This window comes from Salvelinus sp. IW2-2015, linkage group LG20, assembly GCF_002910315.2.
Source record: "Salvelinus sp. IW2-2015 linkage group LG20, ASM291031v2, whole genome shotgun sequence".
NCBI lineage: Eukaryota > Metazoa > Chordata > Actinopteri > Salmoniformes > Salmonidae > Salvelinus > Salvelinus sp. IW2-2015.
The window spans coordinates 74,715,673-74,743,221 of record NC_036860.1 but is presented as its reverse complement, the minus strand read 5'-3'; the positions used below and the strand labels follow the sequence as shown (position 1 = coordinate 74,743,221).

General features: G+C 42.2%; 1 protein-coding gene across 1 annotated transcript in view; it reads left to right on the top strand.

The window, feature by feature from the left end:
* Nucleotides 1–9,582: 9,582 nt before the first annotated feature.
* Nucleotides 9,583–27,549, top strand: part of dock6 (dedicator of cytokinesis 6) — a 41,653-nt gene continuing 23,686 nt past the window's right edge. The window contains 13 exon segments of the mRNA XM_070449638.1: nt 9,583–9,758; nt 12,575–12,659; nt 13,268–13,443; nt 13,787–13,855; nt 14,010–14,349; nt 19,486–19,571; nt 19,777–19,843; nt 20,066–20,215; nt 23,582–23,662; nt 24,057–24,189; nt 25,702–25,862; nt 26,815–26,908; nt 27,097–27,259. Of these exon segments, the coding sequence (XP_070305739.1) occupies nt 9,709–9,758; nt 12,575–12,659; nt 13,268–13,443; nt 13,787–13,855; nt 14,010–14,349; nt 19,486–19,571; nt 19,777–19,843; nt 20,066–20,215; nt 23,582–23,662; nt 24,057–24,189; nt 25,702–25,862; nt 26,815–26,908; nt 27,097–27,259 (1,655 nt within the window). The 5' untranslated portion in view covers nt 9,583–9,708.

Genomic DNA, 27,549 nt, shown 5'->3' with positions numbered 1-27,549 from the left:
GTGTGTGTGTGTGTGTGTGTGTGTGTGTGTGTGTGTGTGTGTGTGTGTGTGTGTGTGGTGTGTGTGTTGGTTGTTGAAAAGGCGTAAAGTGGTTAGCCTATGTACTGTATGTGAGTGTCTGCTAGAGAGGCAGATTTTGTCATTAGGTGCTTGTGTGTTGTGTTTTCTGCTTTGTTTGCTGAATAAAAGCGGCTCTTGTGACACAAAGGCGCCCAGGTCTTTTAACTGACTGCAGCCCCTGGCATTTGCAGRTCACACTTAGTGTGAATAAACAGGCTTAATTGCGGTCCCTCATTAGAAGYCCCTGGWTGGCAGCAGGGCAGGCTGCAGCTGAATCCTCCCTGTGGGTAGGAGGAGAGGGCACCTCAAGCACCTATTGTACAGCTCTCTGAATTAAAGGATCAAGCATTGCTTTTAGCCTGAAAACCTTTTGTTGTTCTACTGATTATTTTCTTATTTCTAGGGGCCCTTCTCGCCAGTAGAGGTGATTAGGAATCCTGTTGCATGGGTTGGGATTCTGAAGGAGCCCTCAGGCATTCTATTGTTCTAASTCATATAGCTGGCTTAATGTGCTGATTTGATGTCTGCAGAAACCYTATAGAATGCATATTTGGTGGCACTGGGAGAAATGTATACATTTTGAGCAGCTTATTAATATGTATGTAAAGTTCACAGATTCTGAAATACAATATTCATGTGATATATATCAATTGCTCTCTTAGGTGGTGAAAATAGAATGCTGTAGTTTTTCTGCATTCGTAGGAGATACATTTCTATGCAGTCAGTTTATACTAAAATGAGATTGCCATTGACTATACTGTTTATTTCTGCATCYATTTCATAGAAGAGAACCTGAAGGCTAGTTCAGCTATTCACTTTTTAGATGGATCATTTCATGGCACTCCTATTAATTGAATCAGTCAGACACTTCTCTTGTCYTGTCAGGTATGTCCAATGAGTGAAGCACTCAACAGAATATTCACATTCAAGTGCTGGGCCCCAAATGATATGAGGATTAGAAAAGCCAGTGTTAAGATTCATTGAAAAMATGTACTTGTGATTAAACAATTACCATTCTAATTCGGTATCCACATCACACTCCTATCAACCATAAATGYAATTGCAAGAYCAGGCACTACAGTGCATCAACACATTAATGATAACTGTTGCTAGTTGCAAATGAGAAAATTATCATAAATAACAACAATTACAAATGATAAAGGTGCTGTGCAAAATGCCTACATGAGGATATCAAATGTTTGTTTTTTAATATAAACTGGTGATGTTTTGTAGTTGATAAATGTCAATAGCTTTTAGCGGTGTTCTCCTAACTGAGAAACATCCCAGTTCTTTGTTTTAACAGAATAATGGAATCTGGACTGGGAATGTGTTCAGTTTCACARGATAATGGCAATGACATTAATGACAGAACAACCAGAAGTCTGAATCAATTATGCATTAAGTTCATAATGTGCTCACTTCCTGTACTAGTATTACATTTACAATATATCACAATACACATTACCGCTTCATTACATGAAGATTACATTGCATCATCAATGAAGGTCACATTGCATTAATAAGATTGTATTTAAATCTTAATAGCTGACAAGTATTTTTCTCCCGTGTTTGATTCAATTATCACCCTTGGTTGCCTTATGAACGCCGTAGTATGTATAATGATGCATGTATGAGTTGTTTTCTGGGTGTTTTGCGCATGCCTGTGTGTGTATTTGGGGATGGGTTAGTGATGGAGCAGACAGCCTCAGTTAAATAGTGGTCCCTCTACTGGGGTGAGCTCTGGGCGAGCAGGTTTCATGGAAACAGGCTGAGGGGATACTGCTTTTAGGAATGAATCCCAATTAAATCAGCCCCTCTTTGAAATGACATTTGTTGATAATGGCTATTGCTTAATTTCAACCCTGCATGTATTATTTGGCATTTCTCTTTGGGCTCCTCTCTCCCTTTCTTCATCTCTCTCTCTCTCTCTCTGGCTAGTTCATCCCTTCTATCTTTCTCAATGTGTGTGCTCCTGGGTATTATTAGAGTAGACTGGCTGGTGGGAGGAAGACTCTGAACTTAGATGCCTCTTTGTCATCTTTTTACTTACTTGATTATATTCTGCTTTCCAAGCTTCTGGATGAGTGTGTGTGTGTGTGTGTGTGTGTTTGATTTCAAGCCTGAGTGTTGATGTTGTGTATCCTTCTGTGTTATGTGGGCCAGTAGGTTCCTAACATGTAAGTGCATTAATTTTTGTCATGCGTAGGAGTGTTATGCCAGTCTACATTAATTATGAATGTGCAAACCCATTATATGTTCAAAAAGGTCATAGTGCAGTTGTGTGTGTGTGTGGTGTGTGTGTGTGTGTGTGGTTGTGTGTGTGTGTGTGTGTGTGTGTGTGTGTGTGTGTGTGTGTGTGTGTGGTGTGTGTGTGTGTGTGTGTGTGTGTGTGTGTGTGGGGTTAGAGGGAGGTGGAGTGGGTGGGTGTGAGTGCGACCACCCTTTCTGGTAAGGAACATGTTTTACTCTAAACCTCGTTAAATAATAGATGGTTATTAATCTTTCATCTCGACCCGTCTGCGTTGGTATCAGGGAAAAACCTTAAATACACCCACGCTCTTAGACAATCTCTCTCTTTTTCTTCTTTCCCTTTCCCACTCTCTTTTCCTCTGTCTATCTGTCACATACAAACACCATCACTAAGACGCTAAACTAAATGCAATAACGCAAGAGTGTGGGTGTTTCTCAGCACATCACTGTTAATTTCATATTGTGTAACAGTTCTGACTTTAAAGGCCCAGTGCGGTCAAAATTCTGTTTTATATGATATTGTACAACAGCTGATGAAACTAACACTTTAAAAGTGTGAAAAAGTCAATGTTATTTCCTGATAGTTGCTGGTTGAAAATACAATCTACACAGGACCTTCTAATCAGTAGGTTTGCATGGGCGGGGAGTTTGGGCTTTCAATGATGACATCACCATGCAGCAAATAACAAAGAGAGTTCCAAACCTCTCTGTCAATGACAGCTAGTTTTCAGTTCCCCCCTTCCCCACTCAAACTACTCCCAGACAGTCCTAGCTAAATTCGTGCTTGAGAAATAGTATATATATATATGCCAATTTTAATGGAAATCTATTACAGTAAGGTACTTAATTGTTAACCAGAAATGATTTGATATTGATATAAAAACAACTGCATTAGGCCTTTAAAAAAAGTATAATCTTTAAAAACGCTTTTGTTTTCACTGTCTCAAACGTTCTCCCTCCACTGTTTCTAATGGAAGTCTTTGGTCTAAAATATTATTTCACGAGAGAGAGAAATAGAACTCCAAAATAGACACCACAGTCAGTCTGAGAAGACATACGATCCTGATTCTCCATGTCCGTGCTCCTCAACAGCACCCCCACGGTATTCTCTTTTTCCTCTCCATCTTCCACCTTTCCCTTCTCCTCACCCTCTCTCATCAGTCCCTCTCCATCCCTCTCTCCCACGCCAATCTCCCAGCTCCAGTAATAGGAGACTTGAAATCAATAGCACATTAGTCCGGCCGGAAACTCCACTGGAATTAAATATGAATGACTGAGATTGCGGCTCGAGCTACATGCTACTGCGAGAGAGTGAGAGAGAGACATATGGCCCATAGGGGATATGAGGTTTAGCTGAGTTCTCTCCATACAGACCCATTCTGTTAGCCAGCCCCATAGTGAAATTTCTGGGGTGTCTGTTGTCTTGTTCGGTTGAGAAGCAGTGTGCAGTGATTTGTTGATGTTGTTGTTGTTTACTAGCATCTCCTTTAGCCCGTCATAGGCTAATCATCAGTGACATACATGTTTGTACCAATATTGTTTAGGAGGGTCATTTAGTGCTCTGTACTGAACAAGGGCTTTGGCGTAGTTGGACAGTGTGAACTGTGAAAGGGCACGTCACAAAGAGGCGACGGCTAAGGAAGCAAGAAGAATCCGCCAGCCCCGCCCACCCTCCCGTATCAGAGGCAGCAGAGGCAGCAGCATCATTTCAATATGAAAGAGCCCTGTTCAGTTATGAACAGATTGCATCTTACATTTTCAACATTACCTCTGAGCACAATGTGCTCTCCTTTTCATCAAGCTTTCACATCCATTCTGTGCACTCTCCTAGAAACACTCTCCATATATTTCCTTATTGTGTCGAGCACCATTTCAATTCCATGATTGAATATTGTGAAATTAAATTAGTTCCTTTTGCACAGAATGGCTAGATTTTTGATGATGGAGAAGCCTATTATGTGCGTGTGTAATGTGCAGCTTGCTGGGTGGATGGATACACTAGAGGTAAGGTGTGGTTAGGCAGAAGCAGACAAAGTGTCTGCTGGGTATACTGTAGGGGATTGGGGGAGCCGTTGCCCCCAGTAAACTAATGCTCTGTAATCATCTAAAGGTAGATGTTTTTAGGAGGTGTATTTATCCCTTCAGAGATGAAGCAGTTGGTTTGTGACAGATGGTGTGATATTGTTCCCCTGTACAGCCCACAAGTACAACCCCTCCCTCTCTCTCTATGACAGATGTAGGGGGAGGAACACAGCCCTCTTCTCTTTTCTTTAACACTGATTTGGGTGCTTGAACCCTTAGGGACTGGGAGGGGGTGGTGGTAATGGGGATGAAGGTTTGGTCAGATAAAATAATCTATAGAGGGTACAGTCGAGGGAATCGTAAACACATTGCATGCATTATACTGTACCACAATCTGCATGTCCTTCACCATGAAACACCCTTCAACAGGGCTGGCTTGTGGTAGGCATTATTGAGCGTAGAACTGTGGATATCCACATAAATCTTGGTTAGTGGGACAGCGATGTAAGCAGCCATGCATGTAATGAAGGCAGGAGAAAGTGGAGCTTCTACTGCTGCTGCTCAGGTTGGCGAGTGTGACGCCTCAACCGCAATTTCCCAACACACATCTTCAACGCCATCCAACATATACTGAAGGCTAAGCTACGGCTCCAGGTTGTTCGACATATCCTGTACCCTCTGTGTGTATACTGAGTACTAGTGCACTGCATTTTGAAATAATTTAGCTAGCATCATGATTTACTTTGTTAAATGGCTCTCTGTCTATTAGCCAAATCTGCTGAGTGGGAGTACAGAAGTGGAGGGATGTGTACTGGCAACTGGGGATATAGATTTCTGTATTCTACAGTAATTAACCAGATTTGAAAGGATTTTAGCAGGGATTATCCGACCCCCCCCCCCTGCTTCCCCACCCTCTTAATGGTAGAACAAGTTCCATTAAAGTTCTAACAGCTGTCCGGTGGGGGTGGCAGATGKGGCCTAGTGCTGCACCTCTCCTCTAGCTCCCTGGAGGGTCAGGGGTCAGTCCAGGGGTAGAGGTTAGAGAAAACAATCTCCTGAAGATGCAACGTGTTGATGTCTTTCGAGTCACACAATCAAATAAGCATCTGCCTGCCCCTCAGTAGAGGACAGCAAGAGATACTACTGCACATTTGCTTTAACGTTATTGATTATAGCTATTGTCATGATGGGTAATTCCTTCATCATCAGTGTTCAGCTTGTGAAGGTGATTGGGAAGGTGATACCATTATGTCATCCTTGGTAACACTTGACTTATAGTCAACAGGTGTAATGCTTTATTACTTGTTATAGACATATGAGCCTGTCTTATTTTGTATAATTTCTTTGCATTTGTTGTTTCTTGCTTTAGTTTCATACATGTAGCCAATCATACAGAATCTCTGTATATTGATTAAAATGTCTAATCATCTCTCTTTTTAGCATGTATTTTACGCATGTTTGTTTTCTTCCCCCGACATGTGGTTTGCTAAATTGTGAGAGCTTTCATATGCAAAAACACTAGAGGTTTGTTCTTCCTTTTCTCTCCCTCAGCACTTAATATGGTAAAAGCCTTTTTACGGCTGCTGAAGTAATGTCCTGGAGCTGGGCCACAGTGAGCAAGTGGTTAATGATTTTAATGGGACCCCCCCCCCCCCCCAGGCCGATAGGGAGAGGTAGAGGGGAGGGGGTGGAGATGGGGCGTGCTCTGGGCATGGGCGCGTGGTGGGCGAGCAGGTGGATGACGGGCAGCTGAGGAGTGGATTCTGGGGGGGAGGGGAAGTGACATCCATTTTGAAGGACTCTTGGGGTTGCGAGAAACCCCTGAAAAAAAAGCTAAACCCATCTGGAAGTGAGGTGGGGGCTGTTGTGTGAAAGAGATCCAGTGGGTGGTGTCTGACACGCTCTCTTTTGTTCTTTGGTAATGCAGTAGGGATGGAAGGGGTGGGGGGGGTTCTCTCGGCTGTGGGGGAGGGGCAGAAACTCGAACAATAGTGCCGGTCTAGGAATTGAAAGCCTTCGATGAACAGAGGAGGGCTAAGGAGGAGAGAAAGAAGGAGGCTAGAGAGGTGGGAAGAATAGACCAGGCGTAGGTACTGTCCACTGACAGTATTAATCAGTGCTATACGAACAAACACAATGCAAGGGCACCACAATGTCACTGCCAAACATACGAGCGCTTCATTAAATTGTTGATTATTGTGTATTTGTATAGTATTTTCTAGACATTCTACTGCACTGTTGGAGCTAGTAACATAAACATTTCACTGCACCTGCTAAAACACCTGCAAGTCTGTGCACGCGACCAATAAACTTTGATTTGATTGGATACTGACATTTAATTCCCAAATATGACATCAGTGTGATATTTATAGATTTGTCTGGACAGTGTCTCTATGCGTGATGGTAATGATGGCTGCATTGTAGTGTGCAAGATGCTTTATATAATATCCAATTAAATGTCCAGTTAATCATGTATTCTAACTTACCAATGGGGAAAAGGATAATGATGATCTACATTGTCTGGTTGTCATGATGGAAGCTCATAGTGGTCTACATTGTCTGGTTGTCATGATGGAAGCTCATAGTGGTCTACATTGTCTGGTTGTCATGATGGAAGCTCATAGTGGTCTACATTGTCTGGCTCAGTGACTCTTGACCGCCTGAGAAAATACATTACAAATACAATACCTAGGCTCTCACAATCTCTAATGCACATGTGTCGCCTTGTAGGGCAATACTCTTCGTTCTTCATTCTCAGGACAACCATGGTAGAGAAATGGCTAGTGTGGGCATTGTAGTGGAAGCAGTGGACCTACTGTACATAGAGGAGAGAGAGAAAGTGAGATTAATTTGTCTTCATTAACATGGTCTCTGGCCCAGACTCCTGCCTGCTGTTAGCACTGAGCCTGCCTGCTACCCTGCTCTGCTCTGCTCTGCTCTGAGAGAGACTGGTTCCATGCACACACAAATCCCTTCCTCTGCTACAGCCCCAGCCTCTGTCCGTCACACAAGGTTAATTTATCCACACCAGCCACCCCCCCTCGCCCCAACCCTCTCTCTCGCTCTCTCTCCCACTCTCTATCTCTGTCTCTCATTTTTCATAAACCTCCATACACCCCATTATTCATCTGGCATCTTGCAGACAGAGCAGAGCGGGAGCTGAGTACCTGCAGCAGCATGCCAGGCACTCTGCTTTCCCTGGTGCTGAATTGGTGGACCATGGGGCAGAGGGAGAGTGAGGAGGGGTGGGGGCAGGGTTGCAGCAGGCAGCTCTATTTGGTTATACTTTACTGATGGAGGAGATGGGGGTGGGGAATGAAGGCAGACAGAGTGGAGGGAGTGGTTTTACAGTAAATTGACAAGTGGTTCCTGTGGAGAAGGATCGATAAGAGAAGGAGAGAAGGATGGAGAGAGGGAGAGAGATACATAAAACAATACTTACCTTACTAGCTCTGACTTTGCTGAGAGCTACTTTGAGGAAGCATGTACTTACAATGACTATGACATGTGGTTGTCCCACCTAGCTATCTTAAGATGAATGCACTAACTGTAAGTCACTCTGGATAAGAGTGTCTGCTGAATGACTAAAACGTCAAATGTAAATACAATAATGCATTGATTCATTTCCCATTTAGTGTTACCTGCTAATTTCAATTTGAGATGAAAGATGGACCAGCTATAAGACATCAGGGACAACCCTGTGGGGACACATTGTGTCCTGAACTTTGGTGTACCTCCTTTTCATTTGCTTCATTGTAAGTAATTGGATTCCATTTGAAAGGAGGCCATCTCCTTTGGGTCTTAAGACCAACGTTTGTTGTCTATATACTGAAAGGCCACAAAGAAAATCAGAAACAGTGCAACATAACGCTACAATCAGAATCTGTCACTACAGTACTAGCTAGTTCTGTTGAGCACCATGAACCACGAAATCAGAAATCAGAAAGAATCATGAATCCGAAGACCCGCCTTTCTTAGAGAAGAGGCTTGGGCCCTACCCTTTTCTTCACAATCATGGTGAACATCTCCCTCTGCTGGTCAACAGTTAGTAAAGCACACTTGCTGAAGGGAGAGGCAGCATTTTGCCTCCTGGCTGGCGTGGGAAATGTGATACAGTATATTACATAAACTCCCTCCAAAAGGGGATAATGGAATAAACCTGAAATACTTGAGCATGTTATGAATATGAATGTGAGGTAAACATATGATGCTGCTGTAGAGATACATCCAGCGGAACTAACTTTTTGAGGGGATGGGCATATGATTATAATACATATTCATCCAAAATATGAACACACTATCCTTGTGTAGTGTGAAGAGTATTCTAAAGCACACAACATGATTGAGGTAGACAATGCTTTAAAAGGTGTAAATTAGCACACCACAATGTAGCACCGCTGAATTATAGGGCCAGTACACATCCTCTTAGATAGACCTTGTAGGCGCATGCCAGACAGAATTAACAGGATTAGATCTACTTAACCAAATGACGAATGAAATGGCTCCCTCCCTGGTAAAAGGCAGATTATTTTTTCATCAATTGGATTAGTTGACCGCCGGGTGAGGAAAATAGTAATCAGACCACAGTCATCTGTCTGGTTGACACAGGCCTAGGTCTATTGGCTCAAAAAAGCCTAGCAGTTGAACAGTAGGCTATAAACCTTTTTAATCCCTAGCTGCCTAGTACTTCACTACCCAACCTTTTCTCCTGATTGCATTGCTTGATAGCCTACCATCCTCTTCAACCTCCTTGAGCTAAAAAAATATTGACCATGTTCAGGTGCCACCTGCCTGCTGTGTTGCACCTGCCTACTTGCATCATTGCAGATTTCCTAATTCACCAATGGGTGCATAGTAACAAAAAAATGTCATACTGCAGATTCATATCCGTATTATAGGCCTGTAATATATGCAGTGTGATTTATGAATTTATGCATTCATTGTAGTGTTTTGCTTTTGTTTTGACAGGTAGCTAGGACCACCAAACTGTCAACAGATGACACACCTACGGGCTTTGACGTTGTGTTTTTCACTTGGTATACATGTTGAACTAAAGTAGGTCTCGCTGTTCAGCAAACTTCCTCAATTTTCACACTGTAATGAAACCCTAACTGTTGAGGATATGGGCCATTCTCGGGCGTGACAGCGTTACTGAAACCGGTCAGGTGAGAATTTTGAATGCACTGCGGACGATCCCATACAACACAACCTTGTATTTCTGCTCCCAACCACTAGGAGGACCACTGGGATAGGCACCGTAGCGTGGTGATACAAGGAAGCGAACTCCAGCAGGAAAACAACAGTATCGAAGTGCAGGAGTGTGTGTGAGAGAGAGAGAGAGAATAGTTCGAAGACTACACTAAATGGGGACGCAAAATGGCATCTTCAACCAACGAGAGGAGGGCATTTGCTCACAAAATTAATCGGTGAGACTCATAATTTGTATGTACTCAGTAGGACAGCTAGTTCGCGTGACATAACGGACAGACCGGGTAGTGCAGGATTTGAGGGTATCGCTGATCGTAATTCGCGCAGACTGAATAGGAACGGAGACAGACGGAGTCTATTGTTCAGCATATGGGCTTCGAATGAAATGTGAATTTATCATTCATCCTGCCATTGTTTAGAAAACGAAAACGATTTTTCATACCTTGCGATTGTTACTTTGTTGCACAGACATAGAACTAGATCACAGCTATCCTTTTGCTAGTAGGCTGACACTCGAGCCATCAAACATGTTGGCTACTAGTTACCTAAATTACTTTATTTTACATTATCTTGAGGAGKCCKAAGTAAAACGGATATAAAACTATAATTAGTAGTTATCTAGTCATARCAGCCGTTGAATTCGCTTTCCCGTTGACCTGTGGGATAACAAGGCGTGGGTTAGGTTACACTAATATTGTTGCTCTGCAAATGAACTCAGCTTGATCCTCTGTGCTGTCACTCCTAGTTCAAGTCATACTGTGTAGAACTCTTCCTGGGGGTAGGTCTGTAGATGGAACTGAAACGTCTAGTTCTTCTGATACACAATGAAAACAGAAGTAGGCAAGATGGAGTTCCCCTTTCCTATGGGAAATAACAGTATCTTTATTATTATCCACAGAGTTAGATCAGGCCTATAGCTGTAATATCACCTTGCATGACATGATGCATTTCCCAGTTCCACCATTGCTGAGTTAAGTTCATACTTGCGTTCATCAAAGCCTTGATCAGGGAACTGCATGCTAAGCAATTGATTGTGTGGTGTAAGGTGGTTGGGTATAGGCAATACATGGTAGTATATGCTAATAGCAGGTGTACACACACACACACACACACACACACACACACACACACACACACACACACACACACACACACACACACACACATACTTACTTTCAGAATAAAATCACTAGCCTAGCTGTTCACCTTGCAGTCTTCATAGAATCATCTGAGAACCTCCTTCATGTTATGGGTGAGTGGCCCTTGGAGGCTCCTGAGAGCAGACTGGATATGTGATAAGAGATGTCTATCAGCATCACAACATGCAGGTGAACATGTCACATCAAAACCAACAGGGAAATCTCAATGACATGTTGGAATGTCAGCAGTCCAGTGCGAAACAGTCAACAACACCACAGCAGGCACATACCTTGTATCTCGTGTTAGGACTTTCCGACTGGCCCAACCATACTTATTATACTCACCATGGTATGTACGTATATTTCTCAGTCTCACATGATTATCATATTGAGTTAGCCTAGCTAACGGTGAATGGTGCTGTTCCCTCTGAATGTTGACTGGCAGCCTACTAGTTCAAATTGTATCAGCTAACCTACTACTAGGCTATAGCCTAACTTAGTAGTAACCGAGTAGAGTGCTGAATTCAACAACTTAGGCCTAATCATTGCTACAGTTTCACCTCTCTCCCCAACTCTGTTATCGTCCAGTCCTCTCTCTCTCTCCRCAGTGGGAGCCAGTCCATTGTATCGGTTCAGGATGCAGGAAAGGGTGTGACAGGGTGTTCCGTTTATTACCCTTGGAGGCGATAGCTTTTCCTTTATCCTGTTTAAAGTGGGGATTGGAAAAGGTAGCACATTTTAACGGCAGAATAACACTTCCACAAACATTGTTGTGACTGACACCTCTGTCAAAAGATTGTTGTAGAGTTCCAGCTTYAAAGGGTTGTGTGATTTGGGGTAGCAGAGTTATTTCTGAGAGATGGGGTGGGATTGGGGGGGGGGTGTAGTATGTCATGGGGATAAATTACATTTGAGGGTCTCCTTTTGAAGCTGAGAGCAGTAGCATTTAATGTGTGGAATGAAGACATAGTTTGACCACKGCGACCGTGACCAGGGAATTTCGGAAGCGTTATGTGTGTATCTGTGCATGTCTGTGTGAGATATACCGTCTGAGAGTATGAGATGGCCAGTCCGTTATAAGTTTGTGGAAGAGCGGCTGCATGCTGTGTCTCTGAGATGATTGGGGGCCTAGTTTGACTGTGTCCCCCTCTAAGCCTCCCATTTGCTATTGGTCCATAAAGGCCCAGGCCAGGGGTAGTGAGAGAGTTATGGCTCTCTGCCTGGTTTCTGTACTAGGCCCAGCCACCGCTCCTCTCTTCTCCCACAGATCCGGCTTGACTCCCATTCATAACAGCTGCTGCCATTCAGCACTGCATCTAGTACCAGCTGCTGGGGACTGSGTAGTGGGGAGAGAATGGATAGCATACATGGCTGCTCACATCTGATAAGAAGTCAAAACTGGAAAGCTATTATGAAATCTAAGGCAGGCACATAATTATGTATAAAACACTTCTAGCATTACGTCTGGGAGTAGCCTACATATTCATAATGGTTTAAAGCAGCAATAAGCAAAATGTAATAGGTTTAACTCTGGGTTATCTGCAGCAAGGGTTTTGTTTAGCCTATGTTAATTGGCTTATTTGCATGTGCATGATAATGGGGAGGCAATTCGATTTTTGGCACCTCGCTGGAGAGATTTTAGCCGAGTATCTAGATTATGGAGCATATTTGCATACGAATCTGAGGCTAGCGCTTGCAAGTTTGGGCATCAAATCAGTTCTCCTCAAGTTAACCGTCTTTATCTACTGACAGAATGATTACCAGAATCATTCTGGTATTTATTATGTCTAGACTTGTTTCTGTTTGGCTTCCTGAAGATACAGCTGTGAATGAAAAACAGTTTTTCCCCTGTTTGAGTGTAACTCTACCGTTTCCTGTCCGTCTGTCTCTGTCAGGACGGTGGCTGCAGAGGTCAGGAAGCAGGTATCCAGAGAGTACGGCTCCCCTCAGCTGTCCAAGAAACGAGGAGCACACCAGCCTGTAAGTAGCAGTGTGTGTGTGTATATCACCTTGTTTTTGGTCAAAGATGAGGCCGGAATTTCTATGGTTGAGTTGAATTTACTGCTCTGGAAACGAACAACTTCTTAAGGAGGTCATCAACCACTTAGCATGTCATCTATTTGTGCATAAAAAGGCTAGCGCCGCAGTGCTCTTACTGAAGTGGAGCCTGTGTCTATGTATACGAACGAGTGTGTCAAAACTAGGTGACGTAGGCTTGATCACTCATATTATCCATCTCTTTTCTTTGCTCACTATCTCAGTGTGGCCTGTGGCTTGTGTGATCCTGGTGGAATGTTCAGGTGTATGAATATAATGCTTCTCCGGGGCTGCGTTCAGTACATAAAAAAAAAACGTTCAATTGAACAGAAACGGTGCTGTACTGAACGACCAGTTGAGGTTCAAAATGCACCTCTGCCCTTTAAATATGTCACTCATTGCTTCAAGGCACACCCACCGAACGGAGCAAACCTATCTCAGTCTGTTCAAGAAAACGTGTCGTTCCGTACAAACTGTTCCGCAAACGTTCAAGCGCACTGAACGCACCTCAGGTATTGATTGTTGTGTGTTATTGATTGATTGGTTGTCAGGTGCCACTGACAGAGGTGGTGGAGCCTGTGGACTATGAGGAGTATGTGAGTAGCCACGCCCCTGGGGCGGAGCCTTGCCCCCTCAGACAGCTGATGGAGTTCCCCCCAGATGACCTGGAGCTCCTCCTGCAGGACAGAGAGTGTACTACACTGGAGCCCCCTCTGCCCGAGGAGGAGTGAGTCACACTAACACACATATTATGTACAGTACACACACCAGTGTTTCCCCTAGCATTATGTCCCCTTGCTTAGTTTCCACCTGCCTAAAAGAGTTTGGCTTCATTGCGTTTCAAATGGCAATTTTGGAGACGGGCCTGGATGTTGCGTTGAATTCCTTTGTGCCCCGCCTAGAAAAGAATCTAGAGTGTAAGACTGACACACACATGCTCACTCACATAACTAGGACTTCTTGACACACAGCATTATCATGCTACTGGACAGGCAGAACACCCTGTACCTTTCCTATGCCATTGTAATATTTATGTCATACTATATAATTCATGTGTTTTTTTCCCACAGCACATTTGACCCAAGAGTGAGAGATGCCTTGGGTGTCTACACAGATGACTGGTTGATCATTCAGAGGAAGTGAGTGTCCCTCTATCATGTGTCCCATATGCCACCCTCTTTTCCATTCCTTTATCCACATTGATTTACAAGTGATTTGGTTGCAATGGTGCCCATGATGTGCATTATCTCTGTGATTTAAAGATGAGGATAATGTATTTTGTCATGTCTGTAGGTATCAGCGTTACAGTACAACCCACACCCCCCACAACTCTGAGCGCCAGAGGGAGAGGCAGCGAGGGCTGGTTAAGCAGACCTTTGAACTGGACGAGGCTGCGGCCACTGACCGCCAGGATGACCAGGACGATGCTAAGCGGCGGTCAGTCTCTCTGGATGACACACCCCGGGGTAGCTGGGCCTCCAGTATTTTTGACCTGAAGAACTCGTCGCCGGACGCCCTGCTGCCCTCGGTGCTAGAGCGCACGGCTGCAGAGGACATGGACCGCCGCAACGCTGAGGCCCGCCTGCAGGGGCGCCACTCTGACCTGCTGGGGCTCTTCCCTCCTCCCGACGAGGTCTGTCCCAAATAATAATAATATTATCATCCATACACTATTCACTTTTGTTCGGCTCAGTTGTCTGTCAGCATGTGTTGCTAAAGTGCTAGCCGACTTTGTATAGAATGATATAGCTATAAAATAGAAAGTTACGGAAACTATATCAAAACTTAATTATATATAAAAAAAAAAATCAAAGTTAATTACATATAGATTATTTTTCTAAAATTCAGGCAGTTCCACCATAGACATTGAACCACATCAATGAAGTGGATGTACAATACCATGGCCTTCTCCACAGCCATGTGACCATCTGTTTGCGTATCTTGCCTCTAGGGCTGGGCGATATGGCCAAAATATAATGTTAAGGTATTTGTAAAATGTATGTTTTTAGGGTATTTGATGTTATATTATGTTTTTGAGTAATAAAAGTTCTACATTTGCTTTGAGTAGTGCGTGACCCTAGGGTGGCAACACATACAGTTCATTCGGAAAGTATTCAGACCCCTTCACTTTTTACACATTTTGTTACGTTACAACCTTATTCTAAAATGGATTAAAAATATATATATATATGTTCCTCATCAATTTACACACAATAACCCATAATGACAAAGAAAAGTTGTTTTTTTGCAAGTGTATTAAAAATAAAAATAATAAATACCTTATTTACATAAGTATTAAGACCCTTTTCTATAAGACTAGAAATTGAGCTCAGGTGCATCCTGTTTCCATTGATCATCCTTGAGATGTTTCTACAACTTGATTGGAGTCCCCATATGGTAAATTCAATTGATTGGACATGATTTGGAAACGCACACACCTGTCTATATAAGGTCCCACAGTTGACAGTGTCAAGCCATGAGGTCGAAGGAATTGTCCTTAGAGCTCCGGGACAGGATTGTCGAGGCGCGGATCTGGGGAAGGGTACCAAACAATTTCTGTAACATTTTAGGTCCCCAAGAACACAGTGGCCTTCATCATTCTTAAATGGAAGAAGTTTGGAACCACCAAGACTTTTCCTATAGCTGGCCATCCGGCCAAACTGAGCAATCGGGGGAGAAAGGCCTTGGTCAGGGAGGTGACCAAGAACCTGATGGTCCTTCTGACAGAGCTCCAGAGTTCCTCTGTGGAGATCGCAGAATCTTCCAGAAGGACAACCATCTTTGCAGCACTTCACCAATCAGGCCTTTATGGCAGGCTGGCCAGACGGAGCTTGCCAAAAGGCACCTACAAGACTCTTGGACCATGATAAACAATATTCTCTGGTCTGATGAAACCAAGATTGAACACTTTGGACTGAATGCCAAGCGTCACAACTGGAGGAAACCTGGCACCATCCCTACAGTGAAGCATGGTGGTGGCAGCGTCATGATGTGGGGATGTTTTTCAGCGGCAGGTACTGGGAGACTAGTCAGGAATGAGGGAAAGATGAACGGAGCAAAGTACAGAAGGATCCTTGATGAATGCCTGCTCAGGACCTCAGACTGGGGCAAAGGTTCACCTTCCAACAGGACAACGACCCTAAGCACACAGCCAAGACAATGCAGGAGTGGCTTCGGGACAAGCCTTTGAATGTCCTTGAGTGGCCTACCCAGAGCCCGTACTTCAATCTGATCGAACATCTCTGGAGAGCCCTGAAAATAGCTGTGCAGGAACACTCTCTATCAAACCTGACAGAGCGGATCTGGAGAGAAGAATGGGAGACACTCCCCAAAAACACGTATGCCAAGCTTCTAGTGTCATACCCAAGAAGACTCGAGCTGTAAAGTTGCTTCAACATAGTACTGAGTAAAGGGTTTGAATACTTACAGTTGAAGTCGGAAGTTTGCATACACCTTAGCCAAATACATTTGAACTAAGTTTTTCAGATTTCTGACATTTAATCCTAGGAAAAATTCCCTGTCTTAGGTCAGTTAGGATCACCACTTTTTTGTAAGAATGTGAAGTGTCAGAATAATAGTAGAGAGTGTTTTATTTAAGCTTTTATTTCTTTAATCACATTCCCAGTGGGTCAGAAGTTTACATACACTCAATTAGTATTTGGTAGCATTGCCTTTAAAAATTGTTTAACTTGGGTCAAACGTTTCGGGTAGCCTTCCACAAGCTTCCCACAATAAGTTGGGTGAATTTTTGCCCATTCCTCCTGACAGACCTGGTGTAACTGGGTCAGGTTTGTAGGCCTCCTTGCTCGTACACGCTTTTTCAGTTCTGCCCACAAATGTTCTATGGGATTGAGGTCAGGGCTTTGTAATGGCCACTACAATACCTTGACTTTGTTGTCCTTAAGCCAGTTTGCCACAACTTTGGAAGTATGCTTGGGGTCATTGTCCATTTAGAAGACCCATTTGTGACCAAGCTTTAACTTCCTGACTGATGTCTTGTGATGTTGCTTCAATATATCCCTCTACTTTTCCTTCCTCATGAAGCCATCTATTTTGTGAAGTGCACCAGTCCCTCCTGCAGCAAAGCACCCCCACAACATGATGCTGCCACCCCCGTGCTTCACATTTGGGATGGTGTACCTCGGCTTGCAAGCCTCCCCCTTTTTCCTCCAAACATAACAATGGTCATTATGGCCAAACGGTTCTATTTTTGTTTCATCTGACCAGAGGACATTTCTCCAAAAAGTATGATCTTTGTCCCCATGTGCAGTTGCAAACCGTAGTCTGGCTTTATTTATGGCGATTTTGGAGCAGTGGCTTCTTCCTTGCTGAGCAGCCTTTCAGGTAATGTCGATATAGGACTCGTTTTACTGTGGATATAGATACTTTTGTACGTGTTTCCTCCAGCATTTTCACAAGGTCCTTTGCTGTTGTTCTGGGATTGATTTGCACTTTTCGCACCAAAATACGTTCATCTCTAAGAGACAGAACGCGTCTCCTTCCTGAGCTGTATGACGGCTGCGTGGTCCCATGGTGTTTATACTTGCGTACTATTGTTTGTACAGATGAACGTGGTACCTTCAGGCGCTTGGAAATTGCTCCCAAGGATGAACCAGACTTGTGGAAGTCTACAATTTTTTTTTCTGAGGTCTTGTCTGTTTACTTTAGATTTTTCCATGATGTCAAGCAAAGAGGCACTGAGTTTGAAGGTAGGCCTTGAAATAAATCCACACCAATTGACTCAAATGATGTCAATTAGCCTATCAGAAGCTTCTAAAGCCATGACATCATTTTTCTGGAATTTTTCCAAGCTGTTTAAAGGCAGAGTCTACTTAGTGTATGTAAACTTCTGACTCACTGGAATTGTGATACAGTCAATTATAAGTGAAATAATCTGTCTGTAAACAATTGTTGGGAAAATTACTTGTGTCATGCACAAAGTAGATGTCCTAACCGACTTGCCAAAACCTATAGTTTTTTTAACCAGAAATTTGTGGAGTGGTTGAAAAACAAGTTTTAATGACTCCAACCTAAGTGTATTTAAACTTCCGACGTCAACTGTATGTAAGTGTGATTTTTATTTTTTATAAATTGATAAAAAGTAAAAACATCTGATTTTGCTTTGTCATTATGGGGTATTGTGTGTAGATTAATGAGGAATTTAATAAATTTTAGAACGAGGCTGTAACGTAACAAAAGTCAAGGGGTGTGGATACTCTCCAAATGCACTGTACATTCTAAGTGATTTCAATGAGTCTTTCTCCATTCTGATTGTTTTATACTGTTCTATTCAACTTCAACCAACATTTATTTCCATCAATTTCTGCGCTCATTTGAGATCATTTCCACACAACCACATAGGGCTGCATGATATGGGCAAACAATCTATGCCTTATTTTTTACAAAATGTTGCAATTGCACTTGTGTGAACTTTAAAAAAATGTTATGTTAATATATATTTTTTTAACTAGGCAAGTCAGTTAAGAACAAATTCTTATTTACAATGACGGCCTACCCCGGGCCAAACCCGGACGACCCTGGGCCAATTGTGCGCTGCCGTATGGGACTCCCAATCGCGGCCGGATGTGATACAGCCTGGATTCGTACCAGGGACTGTAGTGACGCCTCTTGCACTGAGATGCAGTGCCTTAGACCGCTGCGCCACTTGGGAACTGTTGGAATCATGGAAATAGAATGATTATTCTAATTCTGTAGTTAGAATATGATAGTTGGCACTTTGAATACAGTGTTGTTTGAATGAAAATGCCAGGGAGGAGTTATTGTGACAGAGTAGAAACCAAAGTGTTGATAATTGTTTCCTAGGGGACCCTATAATCTTTGGCTACGTTGAACATTTTCTTTTAGCTACTTCATGTAGCTAACATTCATGCTTCGGTTATTCCTCTTTGATTTAGAAGATACTGTTGCACAGACAACATGCTGATTTAGGTCTACACCATCACTGGTATTATCAGACTGTATAGCTAATTACGTTTGTTCTGACTCACTACATTTTATTAGCCAGCTAACTAGTGATTAGCATTAGCAACTAACACAATTTAGGCCCAACTTGCTTAGAAAAGACAAACGAGCTGTTTGCAAATGTAAGAAACACAAACTAACAGTGTAATTCTGGAACACTAGTTCATTTATATTAAGAAGCAAATAGAAAACCACATCGTTGTCATCAACATTGTCATTGTAAGCATTTCGCTACGCCTGCAATAACATCTGCTAAGTATGTGTATGTGATCAATAACATGTTATTAGATGTTATCAATAACATTTTATTAGATTTTTTTTGCATGTGCTGCGTTGACAATGCAGACTGAACACTGAACACAATGCAGACTGAACACTGAACACAATGCAGACTGAACACTGAACACAATGCAGACTGAAGTGTCTTGTGGTCGAAGAACAACAAATGCGCTCCATGAGTGACAGGGGGAGGGGCTAGGTCTGTGTGGAAAGCTGCGGGGAGAAATGACTCAAGTAGCGGAGTAAACTATAAAAATGGACGTTACAACCGGCGTATCAAATTTAACAAACAAAACATTCAAATACCGTATAGAAGGTAAAGTAAACGCCCATACCCGGTCCGTGCGTCAATACCGGTATACCATTTGTCTCCTTCTCATGCTCTCTCCCTCTTTCGTTATGTCTGTGTACACACTACTGTGGTGTCTGTCAACGTTGCCATGGCGTCTGGCTGTGTAAATGCTGCTGTCGTGTTTATCTTCTCACGGCTATGTGTGTTGTCTGACAGGATGAGGCTGTGGAGAGATGTTCTGTCCCAGAGGTCCCCAAAGAACACTGTGGTCAGAGGATCATGGTCAAGTGTCTGTCCCTCAAGTGAGTGACCATCTSTCTGTCCTTATCGTTCCTAAAATGATCCTTSTCGGTCACTCTTTCACTTATARCCTTTTCACACTAATGTAAAGTGCTGAGTCACYGRTCAGGTRAGCACAATAGTAAATACATTTTGGCATTTTATTAATTTATCAATCATATTTRCTTCTCATCCAAACACARGTTGTGCTTTTTGTACCCCCTACAGATTTGAAATAGAAATTGAGCCAATATTTGGGACTCTTGCTCTCTATGATGTCAAGGAAAAGAAAAAGGTACCCATGAGTTTTCTAGAAATGTTTAGACTGGGTACATATACAGCATGTTTATTTTTGAATTATCATATTATGCTTATGTCATGCTGAGCTCATGCTTTGACTGATTACATTATTCTAGCTCTCAGTATGCCTCAAAGGTCTTGTGCTTTAAATCTGAGTCAAAACTTAATTAATATCCCTTGATGTACATTTCCTCATCTCCCTCCCTCCCTCTCTCAGATCTCAGAGGACTTCCACTTTGACCTGAACTCAGATCAGATGAAGGGTTTGCTTCGTCTCCACACGCCCCACACAGCCATCTCCACCCTGGCCCGCTCAGCCATCTTCTCCATCACGTACCCCTCTGCAGACATCTTCCTGGTCATCAAGGTACTGGGCATAGGGCCACCAGGAGGGGGTACATACAGAGAATCAAAGGAGGCTCTACGTCACATTACAAACTACTGACTCTCTGTAGGACTTTTTCTTGGTCTGGTCACATGTTCAGGAGAAAACCCCTAGTCCTGTCCATGTGAACCTTTTTAATGATACAAAGTCTTTTATCTTCTATCCACCTTCCACAATGTTTTTTAGGTGTGAACTGAATTACACAGCAAATTCTCCACTGTTAAATAAACACAGAGTGTTAAATTTAACAATCTTCCAGTGTCAATACGGGTCCACACTTTTAAGTGTGAAATTAACACTTTGCTTAGTGTAAAGCCTTATTTGCATATTTCACAGTGTGCCTTACCTTTCATGTGAGTTGTAGAGTTACCACCCATGACTGTATTTGTTAGTGACAGAGACATGGCTGTTGCATTCATTCATTTTCAGTCCTGTAGCCTTCACTAAGTGAGATCCCGAGTGAATATGTTATCATTAAAATTATATTCTTTAAGACAAGACAATACATATTTTATGAGCCTTATTTTGAGGGCCTAGTTTTACCCTAATACAGTGCAACTCATGGTTTACAGGCCACGTCAGGCCTGCAAGTCAAAAACAAAAATTGGTACGATATATATATATTTTTTTACAAAACATACACATACAAACGACAGCGTACAGACGCACACAAACATCAACAACATTGTATCTTTGAATGCGACCCAGTCGTTTGTTATAAATGTTCTATTGCCATACTGGCTGGCAACGTTCTTATCCCTTGCTTGCTTGCTTTCTAGCTAGCCAACTACGGCTAACTTGTAGTCATGTCAAAAAAGTGCAGCCAGAATAACAACAAAGTAGCTGCATTTGTTTAAGCTGTTTTCTAGTGACCATTTATTGTAGATACATCCATAACAATGACCTAATGATGCGCAAATTCGCCAGGCATAGAAAATGTGCTCACTCATCAGGACACTGTTGTTCAGAGGAGCTAGCCAACAACACAGCTTACACAACCACTTCAAACTGAAGCTGGAAAGACTGCAAACTAGCTGCGTTTCGTTTGACCTTTTTTCAATTGACCTTTTTTTGTAAATATCCATAAAAATGATGCCAGCTGATTCAACTGGCATAGAAACGCTGCCTGCGTGTCTGTCTCGTCCCGACTCATTCATTACTATGGGACAGCAGGAGATCTAATTTTAAATATTAAAACAATGTTGCAAATGTCGGAGAGACAGACAGCAAGGTTTATACAAATCTCTGCTGTTGAAAATGAAATGTTAGTCTAAAAGAAATATGAGATCATGTCTAGATGCTTTTTATAGTGGAGATCAAGTTTATTAGTTGCCTGGCTGGGCTGATCAGACAGTGGATTGCGCAGTCAGATGGAACAGAGTATAAAGGTATTTTGATGTCATAGATTTAGCCGGTGGCAACTTGTGGAATAGACACCGGCTTGAATGCCGTTTTAACCAATCAGCATTCAGGATTAGACCCACCCGTTGTATAATTAAGAAATTACTCTGCCGTTGTACTGTAGAATTTGTGAATTTTGTCTCTTCTATAGTAAATTCTATACATTAGTTTATACTGGATTAAGCGTACATTTTCATGAACTGTAATTTAGTTATGTTCCAAAATTCACTCCATCTTGTGCCAATATCATTTATATTTTGGATAGGCTCTCTGCAGGGTTTTGTATATCTTACCTATCATATTAATATCAATTTCTGACTCAAATAGGATTCCCTCAAGATTGCTCTGATGTCCAAATGATTTCAAATCGAAACTTTGTGATAATAAACTAAAGTTGTATTTGAAAATATCTACACTGGTCAGTCCAAAATTGCTTTTTAATTCTGTAATGGAAATACATGTATCTCCTATTACCAAGTCATTTACGGTTTCTATGCATTTAGTTTTCTATGTGGACCAATTTATCAGTTAATTCTGAAAAGCCATCCAAAGATTTTTCCATAGGATTGTGTTTTTAAATAGTGATATTGGTTCTTGTAGAATATATTTAAATTTCTTCTATATTGTTATAGTGTTTTTAATTATGAAGTTGTTTCCTGGTTGCAAAAATTCTAAAAGTTCGCATAATTTCAATTTGTGGCAAAACAAACAAGTATAGTGTAGAGAATCATTGTACCATCTAAAACGCTGTGAAATATATTTTCCATAACCAGAAATATAGTATTTTCAGCTGTTTGAAGCTGGTGTATAAAACTGAGAGTAATATACGCAAAAACGAAACTTAAGAACGGGAGGCATAGAAATAACGCACATAGAACCGATCTACCGCTTCTTAGAGTTGCTTTCAATGAGAATGACAGATCTACAACACACTTTTCTATGTGAATTAGGTTGGGTTGCCCAAAAATCTACGTATTGCTGCTTTAATGTTCTCAGCTTTATCCTTTGAAAATAGACACATGAAAGATTCAGGGGATGAGCATGCGCATCTTCAATATGTACCCATTGTTCCTCTTTAGTGCATGTATGTCGCAAGTAGAAGACTTGTGTGGCGAGTTGATACAATTCCATGTCTGGAAGGTTAAAACCACCCTCAGACTTAGGAAGATGTAAAACTTTCCTTTGTATTCTTTGCGTTTTATTTGCAAGTCAAATTATGCTGGCTTGCAAAGTGGTGTAATTTCCATTGGAATCCAGCTAGAGTGGAGATATCCAACATTTTGAAATGTTTTCACCCACAACCTGCATTCAGAATGACTGCCATGGTCAGGAGGACTAAGATGTGAGACTACCTAAACCATCTAAACCGGAACAATCATTTCAGTAACGGGTGCAATAAATCCAACTAACAGATTAGATTAGTGTAGCATAAGACTAATTAATCAATCAATTGAAACAAACAATTCCAAAAATCTACCTGCAGTAGAACACTGGGTATTAACACCAACACTGTGGGTATTAACACCAACACTGGGGTTCTTATGTAACACAGAAAAGTCAATACAAGGTAACACTGGCCAATTTGCTGTGTAAACTGTATTTGAGCAGACCATCCCAGACAAATCAGTGGAATATCCTTCAGCCACCAGAATGATTCATGCCAAGTGACTTTGCAATACCTTATCATGGCTGCATTATATCACTTATTTACTTTAGATAAAGTTCTGTAAGCTTTGCCACATAGGTGACAGTGAAGTGCAACGACCTATTTGTCTTTAACTAGTGAATGTGACATTAGTTATTCTGAGGATGCATCCAATATTTGCATTTCATATATTGCGTTAGAAATGTGTGTGCATGCACGATGTGTGCACCATTTGCAAATAATGGTCAGGTCAGCGATGTTCACTGTTACACACGTGTCTTGTGTGTGTGTGTGTGTTTCAGCTGGAGAAAGTCCTTCAGCAGGGAGACATAGGGGAATCCTGTGAACCCTACATGGTCATGAAAGAGTCGGACTCATCAAAGGTAACAGTAAGTTCATAGTATCTATCTTCTATTGGTCTTTTCTTTGCATGCGTGCATGGGGTCATGCACATGGGACTCTGTCCAGCAGGGTAGCCATCAGCATTTCTCAATTCTGTCTAGTCAGACAACTGCAATATTTGCAATTCCCTATTCTGAAGCTCAATGTCCAACAAACTCTGAAACATTATATAAATATTACAGTATCACCTTGCAAAGGCCTTTTCTCAAGGCCCTTGATAGAGCAAGCTCCTATCCAGGTTTACAGTCGCCACCAGTCAGTCTGTCTCTCTCTGTTTAGCACAAGGAGAAGCTGGAGAAGCTGCGTCTGCAGGCGGAGACGTCGTGTAGCAGGCTGGGGAGGTACAGGATGCCCTTTGCCTGGACNTCTGTTTAGCACAAGGAGAAGCTGGAGAAGCTGCGTCTGCAGGCGGAGACGTCGTGTAGCAGGCTGGGGAGGTACAGGATGCCCTTTGCCTGGACAGCCATCCACCTGGTCAACATCGTCAGCAGTGTGGGCGGGCTGGAGCGCTCTGACCCTGACTCTGACTCTGGTAGTTATGACCTCTGACCTCTACCAAATGCCCCCTGGTTTAATCACAGTTAGGATGTCAAGCACATACACAGATCAGTCCCTCCAGGATTTCGCAACATTCTTTTGGGATTTCTGCGGACAAAAATGCTTGATTTTGCGGCAGCTTTTCTGAAATTCTGCGATACATTTTGAGGCGTTTTCTTTTCACGTTAATTTCATATAAAGCAATAAGTCATATGTGCTCAGTTTTAGGACGATTTTTAAGTAGAATACTTAATACAAAAACAATTAAACATCTAAAGTGCTCAATTCTGTTTATTTTCCTGAACAAACAGCTCTGTCATAATCCACTCACACACACCTCTCTTCTCCATCAGGCTTAGGGCTTGCTATCAATACGAGACGCACCTCCCATTTCTACTCATTCTCTCCCTCTCTTTAAAAAAAAAAAAAAAGATAGAAAGCTGATCAATCCCTTTCAATTTGAAGATCGATATTTCTTTCTATTAACTTGTCTTCAAAATTCTTGAGATTGTGATTGTTTTTCCTGAAATGGTCGTAAGGGAGATAAAGAACAGAACACGTAAAAATATGAGTTGTGGTTGATTATTATTCAATTTTTTTTAAATCCAGAAAGATGGTGCTTTCGTAATCCGTATTAAGTTTTACAGAGAGTTTAAAACGGCAATGCTGACAAATTGCACTCAGTGCTTTGAGCAGCGCTCTCCATAGACAGACTGTGGAGAGCAGAGTGCCGACCACCCTACTAAAGCCAAGGTTAGCGGAGTAAAACGACACTCACTTTGATTTGTTCAGCGCTTGCCACAGTCTTCCCTGCTACCACTTCAGTCATGGTGATCTGCCGCTGCTGTGGGAACTGTTCTGACATTCTCATATGCTTTGCTGATTCAAAGTGACGGTTGATTGTTGACTTTCTGTCGTTAGCTGTTATTTTTGTTGGCAAATGAGATTGAATTCTGTTCATTGTACTACCTGTCAGCCATCAACAATCACCCATCATCTTTGCACGTGAATACGCTGACAGGCCAGGGGGGAAAAACTTTGTTGACGTGTGGTTGGATTGGGCCATTTTCCACGGTAACAGTGCAGTAATTGGTAAAAATGTAAGAAACGGCTTTTGATTGGACCCTTTTATGCGCTAAAAGTGCGGGAATTGGTCAAAATTGAGAGCTCTCGCATAATATGCGCTGATTGGTTGATTTTGTATCGAACTATGCGATCGCAGAATCGCAGAATCTTGGAGGGACTGACAGATTCTCTCTTAATATACACATCGAAATACATGTTGGAATTCCTTACATCAGTCACCCTCAGACAACTTTCTTGTTGAATAGTGAAAAAACAAAAGTGTCATAATTTCATAATAAGTATGTAATAATTGTTATTTAATCTCTAAACGGATGACTTGTCTTTTGGTCAGAGCGGAAAGGCCATGGAACATGGAACGAGAGAAAGAAGAAAGGGTTTGAGCGGATGAGTGTAGGAGAGGACATGTGCAACTTTGCCACCTNGTCAGAGCGGAAAGGCCATGGAACATGGAACGAGAGAAAGAAGAAAGGGTTTGAGCGGATGAGTGTAGGAGAGGACATGTGCAACTTTGCCACCTTCCGTCCAGCCACTCTCACAGTCACCAACTTCTTCAAACAGGTCAGTCAGAATGTTGTGTGTTTGTGCTATCCAGGTGTGATAAGTATTCATCCAACCAGGATTTTTAAAAACATTTTGTTGCATTACAAATTGGGATTGAAATGTTATAAATGTTGACAAATAAATAAAATGACTTGGTTATCTAAGTATTCACCCCCTTTATTATGGCAAGATTAAATAATTTCAGGAGTAAAAATGTGCTTAACAAATCATATAATAAGTGGCATGGACTCACTCTGTGTGCAATAATAGTGTTTAACATGATTTCTGATTGACAACCTCATCTCTGTACCCCACACATACTATTATCTGTAAGGTCCCTTAGTCACGTAGTGAATTTCAAGCACAGATTCAACCACAAAGAGGGATATTCAGTTGTTAATTACACTTTGGATGGTGTATCAAAACACTCAGTCACTTCAAAGATACAGGCATCCTTCCTAACTGAGTTGCTGGAGAGGAAGGAAACCACTCAGGGTTTTCACCATGAGGCCAATTGTGATTTTAAAACAGAGTTTAATGGCTTGCTTGCCAAAATCTTGTACTCTCCCTTTAAATCTCCTCGAAAATGTAATGTTTGTGAAATGTAATGTGAAAACAAAAGTGCTGTCTAGCAATTAGCTTGAAGAAATTGGAAAAGAATAATGGGCAAATATTTCACAACCAAGATGTGCAAAGCTCTTAGAGACTGTAATTGCTGCCAAAGGTGTTTCTGACATGTGTTGACTCAGGGTGAATACTGATTTAATCAAGATATATTTTTCATAATTTATATTTGTATACGATTTTATCTTCTACTTTGACATTGCAGAGTATTTTCTCTATTTTAATTCCCACTTTATAACAATAAAATGTGAAGAAATCCATGGGATATGAATACTTGTTATAGTCACTGTAACCTGTCTCAAATGTGTCTGTGTGCCGATATACTATGATCTCTGTGTATCTGTAGGAGGGGGACCGGCTGAGTGATGAAGACCTCTACAAGTTTCTGGCAGACATGCGCAGACCATCCTCTGTCCTACGCAGACTGAGACCTGTCACAGGTACCTATAGGAGGGGGACAGGCTGATTGATGAAGACCTCTACAAGTTTCTGGCTGACATGCGCAGCACACACATACAAATGTTTATATGTAATCACCTGCACAAATTCTACAGGCTGAATAGAGAACATATTTTATGTTTACTAGTGTAACCTTGTTTTTCTCTCTTTCTGCTCCGTCTGTCCGTAGCCCAGTTGAAGATAGACATCTCTCCTGCCCCAGACTCTCCTCACTACTGCCTGTCTCCTGAGCTGCTTCATGTCAAGCCCTACCCTGACCCGAGGGTGCGCCCCACCAAGGAGGTGCTGGAGTTCCCTGCACGCTACGTCTACACCCCTCACACCACCTACAGGTCAGTCTACCCCCCTCACACCACCTACAGGTCAGTCTACATGCCTCACACCACCTACAGGTCAGTCTACACCCCTCACACCACTGGCCCGCTATGTCTACCATCCTCACCACCTCAGGTCAGTCTACACCTCACACCACCTACAGGTCAGTCTACAACTCCCACCTACAGGTCAGTCTACACCCTCAACCACTACAGGTCAGTCTACACCCCTCATACCACACGATCATGTAAGACTGCTTATACACTGGTCATAGATCACCATACCACAGCTCAGAAATTATATTTTT